A 14,695-nucleotide genomic window follows, 5' to 3' on the forward strand; every position below is an offset into this window, starting at 1 on the left:
GGTAGGATGTCCTGTTGGGGAGACAAAGATGGGAAGCGAGAGGAGAGTTCAGTAACGCACGAGTCATATTTTTAAACAGTTCGGCCCCCAAGCACATACACTTGATAAGACTTCCGTAGAAATGGTGTGCGTAGGATGTCCTGTTGAAGGGAGAGAAAAGAGAAGGACGGAGAGGAGAGTTCAGTAACGCACGAGTCATATTTTTAAACATTTCGTCACCCAAGCACATACACTTGATAAGACTTCCGTAGAAAAGGTGTGGGTAGGATGTCCTGTTGAAGGGAGAGAAAAGAGAAGGACGGAGAGGAGAGTTCAGTAACGCACGAGTCATATTTTTAAACATTTCGTCACCCAAGCACATACACTTGATAAGACTTCCGTAGAAATGGTGTGGGTAGGATGTCCTGTTGAAGGGAGAGAAAAAGGGACGGAAGGAGGGGAGAGTTGAGTAATATACGAGTCATATACATAAACATTTTCACTTCCAAGCACACACATTTGATAAGGTTTGCGTAGGGACGGGTGGGTAGTTTTATGACCCTGGTGGTAGTGTGATGAGGCTTCTGTACCATGAAAGTAAAAAAAAAAACACTCTTCAGAACGCGATTAATCTCCTTTTCGCTCTCCGGAAATGGTTGATGTGAGAGGTGGGAGCGTCTGAGAATACCGGGGTGGGGGGGGGGGGGGGGGCCGAGAGGGCAGACTTCGATAATTGAAAGTGTGCACAAAGGCGTGAGAGAAATGATAGAAGAGATTACAGACCCCGCAGCAATAGGTACAATATAGATAGAATCAGATTTTAGTATAGGCGATAGTAAAATGATATTGCCATGTGTTACAGCGTGGAAAGTCAGTTAACAGAAGGCGTATAAAAGAGGAACAGTTAAGCAAGGATATATGTGTGTTATCGAAGCAGAGGAAGTGGGCGTAAATATTCGAATATATAAATTAGTGCAAGTAATCGTACTCATAAATGAAAAGGAAAGCACGCCTCAAATTACAGGTTTATTTCTTAAGTTTTCACGGTACAAGAGAAATGCGTGTTCCGTCTCTAGCCGTGGAGGATATACAAGTTAATGAAAGAAAAATACAAGTAGCCCAATAAAGAAAATACACACACACACACACACACACACACACACACACACACACACACACACACACACACACAAGCAAAGGAATCATGACGAAGCGTTATGTTCGTAATTACACAGCGAGATTTAATAGATACAGATTTATATAGAATTTAACGATGTAGCACAGAGAGAGAGAGAGAGAGAGAGAGAGAGAGAGAGAGCGTGATCAGTGAAGAAAAACCGAGATTAGAATAGATAAGAGGGGGAAGGAGGGGGTAGAGATGTGTGAGAGGTGAGGTAGAGGGAGATGAAGCGAACAAGAGGGAAGAAGAGAAGCAGGAGGAGGAAACATGGAAACAGGGACGAGCAAACAGCAGAAAGCCTGTTGGCTCATTACGAGACTGTCTGCTTTAGTGATTTAATCGGTTCCTCAGCCACTTGGGTGGCCTGCGGGAAGATCAGAGCGCTTCTGGACGTACGCGGTTGCGGTCAGTTAACCCTTGACGCAGCAAAGTGACGGTCATTACGATATAAAGGAATTGATTGTTTCCGCACTAACTACTTCTGCAGGAAGGCTGTTTCAGTGGCGGACGACTCTTCGAAAAATAACTCCTGCTGACATCTGTACTAAATCGCTTCGCAGTAATTGTTTGACCGTTGTTTCCTTTCCTTGGGTTAGTTTGAGGCGTGAAGAGCTTAGAATGATCAACATTACTGAATTTGTTCAAGTATTTGGATCAGGTCTCCCTGCAGTCGTTTCAATTCCAACGTAAAGCGATTGAATCGCTTGAGTCGTTCTTTATAAGGCTGAGTCCTCAATGACGGCATTATTTTCGTGGCGCGTCGCTGTATTCTCTTCTGCATTTCGATGTCCTTTTAAGTAAGGAACCAGAAATGTGCTACTGCGTATTCCAGGTGGGGCCTCACCAACGAGTTATACAAGAACAGCATCACTCCCAGCGTCTTACACAAAGTTCCTCGCTATGAACCCAACCATGAGAAGAAGATGAAGAAGAAGAAGAAAAAAAAAAAGAAGTAACACATAAAAGGAAAAAGAGAACGACGGATTGATGCATGTGATAATGGCAGGGTGAATGTAGGGAAAGACAACGGATGAGTAGGAGGGATGGCCTACATGGATAGAGGCGGTGACCGAGTGCACATGGTTAGCGTGCCCTCCCTCCGCCACAGTTGGGATTTCCCAGTCACGGCCGAGTGGCCTAAAACTACCCACATGCTGTCCTGAAGACCACCTGTCGACCCGGACTCTCGATTCTCTCTCGAAAGAGACTCAAAGATGAGCTCGGGGGTCACCATGAGCCGAGCGCCACTATAAACACTTGCCTGCACCATAACGGGCTGGGCCGACATCAGGCCCCACCAAAAAAAAAAAAAAAAGATGGAAGAAGTAATGGAGAGAAAGGGAGAACAGATGTAGTTGGGACGGACACAGACAGGCAGACAATATTATATGTAAGTAGGCACAGAGAAACATAAAAAAGATGGATTGATAGATTAATTGCCAAAAGGGGAACTTGTTAGTGCTAAAAATACGCCCTTTTTATTCTCTCTCTCTCTCTCTCTCTCTCTCTCCTTAGTTACGGCTGTCAAAATTAATTTTATTGATTAACTTGCAGAGAAATATGAGATAACTTTTGATGTTGGCTGTAAGTCTGTCAAAGCTTCTTCCCTTATTAGTCCCTGGGATCTGAGCCGCTCCGTTCAGCGCCTTGCTCCTCCCTTGTCGTGACCCGTCCCTGGTTCGGGTTCCCGGGGTCTGAGTTCAGTTCAGTTCAGCGCCTTGACCCGAAACTCGGAACCGGATCACGATGACTCAACAGAACCGAGTGATTTACCGTTATCTTGATGGGGAGGTGGGTACAGGAACAGCAACAGCAACAACAACAACAATGACAAAACAAGAACAACAGCACAATATCTAGATTGAGAGGAATGATAAGAAATGCTAAGAAATGCTAAGAAACACGGTGGTGACGAGGCCGTCACGGGTCACAGGCATGTCTGTGGGCCGCTTACTGAGCCTCGGCGGCCTCGCGCCTCCGCCACTCAGCGATCACATCGCGCACGTGGCTGTGGCACTGCAGGACGGCGTCCCTGTGGCCCTTGATGTGCAGGGTTCGCCTGACCCGCACGATGCTGACGCCGTGGCTCCGCTGCAGGTCCTCCAGCTGGCGGTCACTGGGGCCTGCGAGACGGGCGATGAACCTCTGAGCCACGGTGAGGCTTCGGTAGGCGTGGGAAGCTGTGGCGGTGGCGGCAGAGTCGGGCACTGGTGAAGGGGCCTCGTCTTGACGGGAAACTCCCCTGTCTGTGGCACTTTTCCCGCTCTGACAGCCTTCCCCCAGCTCGCGGGCCTCCTCCTCTGCGGCAGTGCCACCAGAGGCTTCCCCCAGCTCGGGGTGTAGCTCGGGGGGCTCCTCTTCAGCGGCAGTGCCACCAGAGGCTTGCTCCAGCTCGGGGTGCAGCTCGGGAGCCTCCTTTTTAGCGGCAGTGCCACCAGAGGCTTGCCCCAGCTCGTGGACCGCCTCGTGTGCATCAGTGCCATCCATATTAGAGACTTCCCCAACCTCGTGGACCTCCTCGTGTGCTGCAGTGTTATCCATATCAGAAGCTTCCACAACCTCGTGAACCGCATCGTCAAGTTCGTTATTTTCCACCGCAAACACTTTTCCCGTGGGAACCTTCCATTCAGTGTTGGTGTCATCATCGTTGTCGGTGTTTGCTTCATCACTTTCCACTGAGAACACCTTTTCCAGGTAAGTCTTCCATTCACTGTAGGTGTCGTCATTATTGTCGGTGCTTTCTTCATCATCATCATCCATCGAAAACACCTTTTCCAGGTAAGCCTTCCATTCAGTGTAGGTGTCGTCATTGTCAGTGTGTCCTTCGTTACACATGGCCTTCTTTCCCTTGCCGGGTTTCTGTTCCAGTGGCCATGCCGTGGGAAGAGCCTGGAACTGTTGGCTTGCCTGCTGGAGGGCGACCTTGTCTTCGTAGATATACAGGTAGAAACTGCCAGGTCGGCCTCCATCCAGCAGCGGCTCCATGAACTCCTCCAGGCTAACGCGGGCCTTGCGAGGGGCACCGCGGCAGTAGTACGCCACGCAGATCTTGATCTGCATGGCTCCGGCGTCTGCCTTGCCGCTGCACCTGAAGAGGTACTCCAGGTCCAGCGGGGCAGGGACGGAGAAGGGGCCGCACGCCTCCGGGAAGGCGAAGACGGCCACCCTCCGCGAGCTGAGGGCTCGCCAGCACCCCCGACGCCGGAGGAGGGTGATGGTCACCTTGCGGGGCCGCGCCCCGCCGCTGGCGCCGCCGTCGGCGGCCAGCACGACGCAGGTGCCGTACACGATGCGCCGGATTTTGTCTTTGCTCACTGTTTTTGTGTACATTTTATTATCAATGTTTGACATAAGTCACGGTGAACGAGGCGGCGGCAGTTACGACAGAGTGAGATGGTGGCGGCCGGCGCCCCGTGAAGGGCAGACCCTTCCCGCACTGCTGCCAAGGCTCAGTTTACAGCATTGTTTGACGGACACAAGCAACTGCATTATGTGTGTGTGTGTGTGTGTGTGTGTGTGTGTGTGTGTGTGTTTGAGAGAGAGAGAGAGAGAGAGAGAGAGAGAGAGAGAAGAAGAAGAAAAATCCTTTCTGACCAGGTGTCCTCGTTTAGGGATTTGTGTAGGTAGCTCCCCAAAAGAATTATACAACCATTATTTTTGTTTCTGTTATTACTACTACTACTACTACTACTACTGTAACTGTTACTATTACTACTACTACTTCTACCACCACCAGATCCTCCTCCTCCTCCTCCTCCCCTACACGCACAGCTGAGAGAGAAAACAAAGTAGCATCAGTAGCAGGAACAGAGAGGGGGAACACAAGCGTCTCAGGTAACTAACATCCGGCAGGTGAGTCGGGGACAAGCTTACCTGCACGGTTGGTTCGTAATCAGGTCGTCGTACCTCCGCCACTTTGTCCAGAAAGCTGACGTGGGGAGATAAGAGCATGATGTAAGGGTTCATTGGTGAGGGTGGAGCTCCTCTTATCTCGCTACCCACTAATTAGTTAACTTGACTTCTTAAGGTGAGAAATAACAGTTTGAAAGCTAGAAAAATAAAGAAAATGGCCGTAGAAATAAAAAAATAGAACTAAAATAAACTAAACAAAACTAAAATCGTAAATTAAACTGCACGAGAAGGTTAAAGAATAAAGAAAAAGCTCGTAAAAAGACAAATGAAATATTGAATAAACTAAAATCAAAATAAAGTTGTCAAATAAACTACAAGAAAAGAGAAAAATCATAAAGCTTAGTTCAGAGGTGTCTAAATACTCTCCTCTTGAAACTGTTTGTCATAGAAGCACAAAAGTATCCAAAACAACAAGGCCAGTCTTTACCACTGAATGAGGTGAAACAATGAAGATGATCTATAATTCTTGCATTGGTTAGTTGGACGGCACTGGAATGAGCTTGGGTAGGAACTATTGATTAAAACTCCCCAGCGCCAAAGGGAAGGGCAAATGAGACCAGTGCTGCCCCCTACATAAGACCCGTTTTCAAAGTTCCCCAGTTTCCTAATTCCTTTTAAGTCCTTTGAGGGTTTAATAAGCTAATGGCTGAGCAAACTGCCGTGGCGTGGATGGATTGGGGCCTCCCACACACCCTGACTCACCGCAATGCCATTTCTTTCATTATTTTTATTGCTTCATCTTTGCTCCTCCGTCTCACGTCACTCAAAAAATAGTGTTTACCCAACGTGCCTCCCTGAGCTTCCCCCAATCAACGCCCCTCCTCTAATTTCCTGACTCTCTCTCTCTCTCTCTCTCTCTCTCTCTCTCTCTCTCTCTCTCTCTCTCTCTCTCTCTCTCTCTCTCTCTCTGCCATTATCTCACCGCTCAAGTCAGCTGTCTCGCACCAGTCAAAAACGGCTAAGTGTTATCCCTAAATTAATAATCTCTCTCTCTCTCTCTCTCTCTCTCTCTCTCTCTCTCTCTCTCTCTCTCTCTCTCTCTCTCTCTCTCTCTCTCTCTCTCTCTCTCTCAGCGTCTCAAGGTCACACACATCCACCCACCCACTCACACACACACACACACACACACACACACACATACACACACACAACACTCACTATTTGATACAGTCGATGAGCTGGAATTTGTGCTGCAGGCTGAACACTTTTTGTATGCCAGAGTCCCGCCACAGCCTCTCCGTGTACGTGTAAAACTCCTGTAGGTGAAGAAGAAGGGAGGGGGGAGGGAGGGGTGAAAATACGTACATGTGTGTGAGTATTGACGTGTGTGTGTACATTATGATTGGTTAAAGTCGTACATGTGTGCAAGCTGTGTACGTTAGTTTGTGGACACGAATGGTATTAGTTATTAGACTAAGCTTGTTTTTAATTAAAGTATTAAGTACGTTAGAGTGTAGATTTTTTTTTTTTTTTTAGTGTGTGTTTGTAGTAACGGATTCCTCTTGTCATTCACCCTGCTAACTCCTTCTGCTGTTTATTATATCATTACTTTATCTCGTTCCCTTTCTTCCCTCTTACAGCTACTTCATTTTTCTCTTTCCTTTTAGTTAGTCATCACAGATCCCTTCCCTTCTTCATTCCCTAACTCTTTCATCTTCTTTCACTCTCATATCCCTTTTACAGTCCCTTCTCAGTCACCCTTAGTTCTTTCATCCCCTTCTTCAGCATCCTCTACCTCTTCATCTACCTCCTCCTTCCTCCCTTTGACCTATCACACACCCATTCATCGTTCACTGTATCCATTTTAACTTCTTCCACCGCATTATCTATCCCTTTACATTCTTTTCACACTCCTAGTCTCTTCATTCCCTTCTTCTGTATCTTCTACCTCTTCTTCCTTCCCTTGAACCATCATATATCTCTTCCTCGTTCCCTGTGACCTTTCCCTCTCACTCCCAGTCCCTTCAGCCCTTTCATCACGTACCTGCGAAAAGGTGAAGTCCTCGGTGTTGATGGCCAGTATGTAGTCCTTCGCGTCCTGGTTCTCCGGGTTGCCCAGATCCACGTCCAAGATATCCAGCTGCCTCGTCAGGGTGGTGATGCCCTCCAGAACGTTGCTGCGGATGTCCTGTTTCTTCTCCTCTTTCTCTCTGTGGTGGTGGTGATGATGGTTGTGGGTGAGAGGTGGAGGTGGTGGTGGTGGGTTGGGATGGTGCTTGTGGTAGTGGTTGTGGTGTGGTGGTGGTGGTGGTGGTGATGGTGTTGTGGTTATATATGGTGGTGATGTGGATTGGTGGTTGGTGATGGTTGTAGTTAAGGTGGTGTAGTTGTAGTGCTTGTTCTTGTAGTAGTAGTAGTAGTAGTAGTAGTAGAGAAAACCTTATATTACAATCAGTACACAGCCTATGTATACACACAAAAAAGTATAGGAGAGGGGAGAGGGGGAAGGAAAGAGAGAGACAACGAGAGAGGGAGAGAGTATCAACAACTATCGAGAACATCAAAGGAATGAAGGAAATAGAGAGGGAGGGAGGGAGGTAGAGTAGAAGGGAGAGAGGCAGGAAAGGGGGAGAGCGGAAGGGGAGGGAAAAGACCCATCATCAAAGAAAGAAATGAAGGGAATAAAGAGATGAAGGAGAAGGAGTAGGATAAGAAGGAGAGTGGCAGGAGGGAAGTGTAGGAGGGAGAGAGGGAGGGAAGAAAAATAGGAGAATGGGCATGGAGGGAAAAATACCATCAAAGAGGAAGAAAAGGCAGAGAGGAGGGAGGAAAGGAGGGAAGAGGGAGGGAAGGGAAGGATATAGGATTCGTCTTACTCCTTGGAGAAGCCGTTGATGTGCAGGATCTTCATCTGCTTAATGATGGTGGTCTTGCCGGACTCCCCCGCTCCTGTAGGAATCAGCACCAGGTCATGAACGAACACACGCATATCCTTAACCGGTATCCTTCATTATGTGCCCTTAACCCTAACTGAAGGCCCTGTTTTCCTACGTAATCATAGGAACCTCACCAGTAAAATATACTTATATCCTTCATTATGTTCCCTTAACCCTAACTGAAGGTCCTGTTTTCCTACGTAATCATAGGAACCTCACCAGTAAAATACACTTATATCCTTCAGTCTGTGCCCTCAACCCTAAATGAAGGTCCTGTTTTCCTACGTAATCATAGGAACCTCACCAGTAGAAAAATTCACTGGTATACCCCGGAATCTCTGCCTTTTAGCCTAACACAATATTAAGGTATTTTATCCTACATCTCTTCACTAGGAACTCAAGATTAAAACACTCATAATTTTCATCCTTCACTGGTATCCTTCATTTTGTGTCTTTTAGCCTAAGTTAAGGTCCTTGTTCGTATATATTTGCCATGGGAAGCTCAATCCTTCACACATCCTTCATCCTTTCTCGATATCCTTCCGTCTGCACTTTTTATCCTAACTTAGCATAAAACCCTTTAGTCTACATCCCAACTAGGAACCTCATCACACACACACACACACACACACACACTCACACACACAGGGAAGACATAAATCGTTTGAGCAGCGTCATGCACGATAGGAGAGCCATGCAAAAAAAACAGACCAACAAAAATAGACCATCGGGTAAACAGCAGAGCGGACGGTAAAATTAACTCAAGGATGAAGGAACAATTATAGATAGAGCAAAAAATTATGCGGCAAAATATTTCTACTCTGATTTTGTTCGCGATTGAATAAATAAACAAGTGATTGAAGAGATAAATACGACTACTACCAATACAAGAGAGAGAGAGAGAGAGAGAGAGAGAGAGAGAGAGAGAGCACCACGCCTCCCACGGCCCATCAATCTCTACAGTGTGTTTTATTAAGTTTGTCACCGCCACACGACGCTGTCTTTATCTCGCCTGACGTCACTCGCGCCCCGACGATGAATTCCGGAAAACTGTCTGGCGGAGGCGACGAGCGATGCATTGTGGCCCTCTCTCTCTCTCTCTCTCTCTCTCTCTCTCTCTCTCTCTCTCTCTCTCTCTCTCTCTCTCTCTCTGTGTGTGTGTGTGTGTGTGTGTGTGTGTGCATTTGACATGTGTATTCTTTGGGTTCTTATTTCTTGCGATCGTCCTTTTTTTCTTTTCTTTTTTCTTTATATTGTGTGCCGTGTTTTTTTTATGGCAAAGATAGAAAGAAAAAAAAGAATATATTTAAGTAGTTTTACGTGCATAAATCCTCTTACTTATTTTTTTTTAATTCGGAATATTTTATTGTGAGGTTATTCCCCAGCGCTCCGGGTTTTGTTATTTGTTCTTCTTTAACATGAAAATATTTGGGTCGTACACGAATTGATCGCCTGTGGACCTGAGTAGTAGTAGTAGTAGTAGTAGTAGAAGTAGTAGTAGTAGTAGAAGTAGTAGTAGCAGTAGTAGTAGTAGTAGTAATAGTGGTAGTGGTAGTAGTAGTAGTAGTAGTAGTAGTAGTAGTCGCATCAGTACCAGTAGTAATAGTAATAATAATAATAATGATAACAAAAACAAAAACAGCAACAACGACAACAACAACAACAACAACAACAACAACAACAACAAGAGCAACAACAACAACAACACCTAACACTGTCATCTCACTAACACACAACTGGCAACAGCTGATAATGACCCTGATGATGATGATGATGATGATGATGATAGCTCATTTTCGCCTCCTCAGTCTCGCCAAGTTGTTTCGGCCGCACGGAAAGAAAAAAAAAGACTTGATTGTTAAATAGATTGGCCTATCGATCGTCCCGGCACAATCAATATAGGAGGAAGGAGGCGAAGGAGAGAGAGAGAGAGAGAGAGAGAGAGAGAGAGAGAGAGAGAGAGAGAGAGAGAGAGGAGACAAAACAGAGAGAGGAGAGGAAAGACGCGGGGCGAGTGTTGACAACCCAGATGTTCCCGCTGTCAAGTGTTTGGGGAGGAGGAGGAGGAGGAGGATGCACTGGAGGAGGAGGAAAGAGAAGAGGAAGGGGCAAGAAGAGAACCAGCAGGAGTAGGCGGTTGTGGAAGAGGAGGAGGTGGAGGAGGCGGAAAGAGAAGGGAAAGTGGAGGGAGAGAACCAGGAGGAGGCATCGGTGTAGGCGGCAGCGGTGGAGGAGGAGGTGGTGGAGGAGGAGGAAAGAGACAAGAGAAGTGGAAGGGTAAGGAGAGAAACAGTAGGAGGCATTGGAGTAGGCGGTGGAGGGGGAGGAGGAGGAGGAGGAGGAGGAGGAAGAAAGAGACAACAGGAGTGAAGGAAGGGTAAGGAGAGAAACGGGAGGTGGTGACGGAGGAAGAGGAGGAGGAGGAGGGAAAAGAGGATTGACTCATTCCTTGTGTGTCACGACTCATTCTCGATATGGGTGGAAAGGCGAGTAAATAACACATATATTTTTTTCGGAGAGAGAGAGAGAGAGAGAGAGAGAGAGAGAGAGAGAGAGAGAGAGAGAGAGAGAGAGAGAGAGAGAGAGAGAGAGAGAGAGAGAGAGCAATAAATCACAAAGCCGAAGCATAACACAACACAGCGCCACACTTTCCACGCACACAACGCAACACCGCAGAACATAATGTAACCCAACTCAAAAAGAACACTTACCTTCCATACGAACACACCACAACACAAAGTCACCCCAACACACTAAACGCTTTCCACCAACACCAACACAACCACTTCACCACACAACACAAAACACCCCCAAAAAACACTCCATCCACCGCCCCCAGCGCAACACAACACAGCACAACACAAAGTAACCCCAACACACTAAACGCTTTCCACCAACACAACCACTTCACCACACAACACAAAACACCCCAAAAAACACTCCATCCACCGCCCCCAGCGCAACACAACAAAGCACAACAAACAACGCACCCAGGAGCAGGATCTTGATCGCCTTGTTGTACTCCTTCATCCATAGCGAGATTTTCTTTTCCAACTCCTTGCTCGCGCGCCGTTCTGGATCCACCCCGCACAAGACCATCATGGGATCAGGGAGCGCCATGGAGCTGGAGGGTGGTGGCTCAGGGTGTTTTGTGCCGCTAGGGGGAGGAGGGATTAACGCTAAGCCCCACTAATACCGCGACGCCGATAAGGTTAAGATAATAGAGCGTGTTGTGACGTAGGGGGAAGATAGGCTCACGTTACGTCACTGTTCCTTCTCTCTCTTGTCTCTTACACTATTTTTTTTTGAAGGAGTCTTGTGTGTAGGGGGAGTCACTGTTATGATGATGTCACTGTTTGTTCTATCTGTTTACCACTCACTGTTTCTCAGATCACGTTATGTCTGTTCCTTCCTTCTCTCTCCCGTCTCTTTTTTACCCGATCTAGAAAGGTTTGAAGGCGTCTTGTGTGTAGGGAGAGACAGGTTATAAGACTGTTTGTTCCTTCTTTCTTTCTCTTTCTCATTCCCTTTTAATTCCCACACCCTTTCTCTGATCACGCTATGTCACAGTTTGCTCCTTCTTTCTTTCTGTTTCTCACGCACTCTTTCTCAGTCTCTCTCTCACACACTTTCTCAGACCACGTTATGTCAGTTTTTGTTCCTTCTCTCTTCTGTCTCTCACTCTCTTTTTCTCACTCTCATTCTCACACACTTTCTTAAATCACATTATGTCACTTTGTTCCTTATCTCTTTTGTCTTTCTCACACTCTCTTTCTCACTCTCATTCTCACACACTCTTCCTCAAATCACGTTTAATATGTTATAATTTGCTCCTTCTATCTCTCTTCTCACACTCTCTTTCTCATTCTTTCTCACGTACTTTTTCTCAGGTCAAGTTATATCACTGTTTTTTCTTCTATCTGTCTCTTTCTCACTCTTTCTCACTCTTTCTCACGTCACATTAGCTCACAGTTTGCTCCTTCTTACACACTCACTCGTACTTTCTCACTCTCTTCCTCACAGCACATTACATCGCTGCTTTCTCCCTCTCTCTGTCTCGTTCTCGCACACCCTCTAAGGTAGGTATGGGGTCTTATATGTGTGCCTTGTGTGTCGTGTTTGTGAGTGTATGTTCCTTATGTCTGTTTCTCTCATACACACTTATTTCACACTCTTCCTCACATCACATTACCTCACTTTTTATTCCTTTTCTCTCTGTCTCGTCCTCATACACGCTCTAAGGTAGGTTCGAGGGTGTCGTGTGTGTGCCGCGAGTCTAGGGTAAGCAGGAAATATAATACCTTAGCTTAGACTCGTCGACAGGTATGGTTTGGTTAGGCAGGTAAGAAGGTAAGGTGTGCCGGGGTGGGATAGGAACGGAGGGAAAACTAACACCAAAGCAGTTTTTTTTTTTTTTGTATTACACACGCGTAGGAGAATACATCTGTAACGTCATGATTTTAGTCTCTCTCTCTCTTGCTCACACACGTAGATGATTATAATACCAGATGGTTTTTTTTTTCCACCAGACGGAGTGGAAAAATTTGGGTGGCTTTTCCGATACCCTATACGCCTCTGTCCACCCAGCAGTGAATGGGTACCAGGTATTAATCGGGGGTTGTGTCCCGTCTCCAGAGCCTTCTTCTATAATTTATTCCCCCTCCACAGATGTTGCGCCGACTAAATAAAACTTTCCAACTTTCCCCCACCAGAACTTTTTTTTTCTTACACACTTGAAGAAAGATAACACTGATCACGATTTAATTCCTTCCCCTCTTGCACACAAATGGATAAGTAATACCCGAAGCTTTTTTCACGTAGGTAACTATAACATGTAAATAACTAACACCATAACAGTTTTTTCTTACACACATGTAGAAAGATAACACACTCCTCTCTTGCACACACGTAAAGTAATACCAGAAGCTTGTTTCACGTAGATAACTTTAAGACCAGAACTTTTTTTTTTCCTTTTACACACACGCAGATAGATAACACTGTAACCTCATCCCTTAATCCCTTACTTCCTTGCACACACGTGAAGATAAATCATGTGTCTGTGTGTTGATTACTATCCATATCAGACACTATGACATACCGTTTTTCGCAAATTTCTTTCAAACGAAGACTCGGATCAGCATGGGGCTTTGGCACAGATTGTTTCACACACTCCGCTAATTTTTGACGCTATTGTGCAATGCCAGATGCGGTTAATTATGGCGTTTACTCTTGACTGTGATGGCAAAACCTGCGTGAGCCACTTACACATTCGAACAGGTGAGGCGTGACGTGTTTGTGACGTGTATCCACCACCTACCTCCACCCCTGGCTTCCCCTACTCCTATCCCTCCCTTTCCCTCCCTCCTTCTCCCCCGCACTCTCTCCCCCCGCCCTCTTTCTCCCCCATACCTCCCCTCTCCCCCATCCACCCCCTTCTCTCTCTCTCTCTCTCTCTCTCTCTCTCTCTCTCTCTCTCTCTCTCTCTCTCTCTCTCTCTCTCTCTCTCTCTCTCTCTCAAACACTTGTGCTGTAAACGAGATATGAATCTATGCACACGTACGACTTGAATTAATGGCAGATAAATAGAAATTATATCCCGTCTTCATCAGCATCAACAGTGATGACGAGGATGACCTGTTTGTCGATGGTGATGAATGTTGAAGTAACATACCCTATGTGGTCAGTTATTTACATTATTAATCCACCCATCATATACTCGCTATCTATTTTTGTTTGCTATGACTTTTTAACATATCTACATGAACACATATCGTATGGCAGTCTTTTCCTAACATCAGAATAAATTATTCATATATTTCTCCAATTTCGTTTCACGTTTTTACTCTGCAATGAATTCCCGCTTCAATTCCACCGTTATTCCTTTCCGTCTCTTACGCGATTTCCTATAAATGATCAAGCGTCAGCTACGTGCTTCATCCCATCATACGCTCAACGTAACCTGTGGGAAGGAGGGTCATATACTCGTACAACTTTCAATGGTTGTATAATTGCCAAACAAACCTCACACAGCACTTAAGCAACATCCAGTTACGCTGGAGCAGGAATTAAGGTCGTGTGCATAAAACACCCTACCATACTTAGCATATACTTTCGAGTTATCCGCCATTATAGACAAGTCATATGTGTGCAACGCTTCACATCGCATGTATACCGAGAGAGAGAGAGAGAGGGGGGGGAGGGGAGGGAGGGGGAGGGGGAGAAAGAGGGCGGTGGGAGAGAGTGCGGGGGAGAAGGAGGGAGGGATGTTTCAATGTGTAAGTGGCTCACGTAGGTTTTGCCATCACAGTCAAGAGTAAACGCCATAATTAACCGCATCTGGCATTGCACAAGAGCGTCAAAAATTAGCGGAGTGTGTGAAACAATCTGTGCCAAAGTCCCATGCTGATCCGAGTCTTCGTTTGAAAGATATTTGCGAAAAACGGTATGTCATAGGGTCTGATATGGATAGTAGGTGTAGCTATGTACGGTTATATGTTTTGCAGCGCTAGAGGAAGGAAATTGCAACTATACTCCACAATTTACTCTCGTTCTTTTTCTTTCTCACATACGTAAAGATACATAACGAAGGTGTTTTATGGCGCAAGAAGGTAGAAAACACACACTAATACTACACTTTACGTTCGCACTCTCGTAACTTGATTCAGGTGTGTTTTTGGTATACTAAAAGAGTGTAACACCAACCCCACAGCACTTCAACACTCGCACACACACGCCAGTCAAGTCAGTT

The 14,695-nt window shown here is 46.1% G+C and overlaps 2 protein-coding genes and 1 long non-coding RNA gene across 3 annotated transcripts in view; 1 reads left to right on the forward strand and 2 right to left on the reverse strand.

Annotated features, from left to right (window-relative positions):
• Window positions 1–11,408, reverse strand: part of LOC126996129 (guanine nucleotide-binding protein G(s) subunit alpha-like) — a 23,027-nt gene extending 11,619 nt beyond the window's left edge. Inside the window, exons 1-5 of the mRNA XM_050856336.1 lie at window positions 10,938–11,408; window positions 7,888–7,960; window positions 7,056–7,221; window positions 6,230–6,327; window positions 5,033–5,087 (exon numbers count right to left, since the gene is read on the reverse strand). Coding sequence (XP_050712293.1) covers window positions 5,033–5,087; window positions 6,230–6,327; window positions 7,056–7,221; window positions 7,888–7,960; window positions 10,938–11,067 — 522 coding nt within the window. The 5' untranslated portion in view covers window positions 11,068–11,408. The remainder of the gene's footprint in view (window positions 1–5,032; window positions 5,088–6,229; window positions 6,328–7,055; window positions 7,222–7,887; window positions 7,961–10,937) is intronic.
• LOC126996131 (uncharacterized) overlaps window positions 1–14,695 on the forward strand; it is a 40,837-nt gene that overhangs the window by 20,416 nt on the left and 5,726 nt on the right. The gene's annotated exons all lie outside the window — the stretch shown is intronic.
• LOC126996128 (uncharacterized) lies at window positions 2,712–4,547 on the reverse strand. Its single transcript, XM_050856335.1, has 2 exons — window positions 3,665–4,547; window positions 2,712–3,610 (listed from the first exon to the last, which is right to left on the reverse strand). Exons 1-2 carry the CDS (start codon window positions 4,508–4,510, stop codon window positions 3,110–3,112), a joined length of 1,347 nt encoding a protein of 448 aa, XP_050712292.1. The 5' UTR covers window positions 4,511–4,547; the 3' UTR covers window positions 2,712–3,109.

Source organism: Eriocheir sinensis, chromosome 9 (genome assembly GCF_024679095.1).
Source record: "Eriocheir sinensis breed Jianghai 21 chromosome 9, ASM2467909v1, whole genome shotgun sequence".
Taxonomy (NCBI): domain Eukaryota; kingdom Metazoa; phylum Arthropoda; class Malacostraca; order Decapoda; family Varunidae; genus Eriocheir; species Eriocheir sinensis.

Coding starts and splice junctions, on each gene's coding strand:
- LOC126996128 (XM_050856335.1), bottom strand. CDS start 4,510: ATGTCAAACATTGATAATAAAATGTACACAAAAACAGTGAGCAAAGAC. Junction 3,611..3,664: donor CACACGAGGAGGTCCACGAG/GTTGGGGAAGTC, acceptor GCGGTCCACGAG/CTGGGGCAAGCCTCTGGTGG.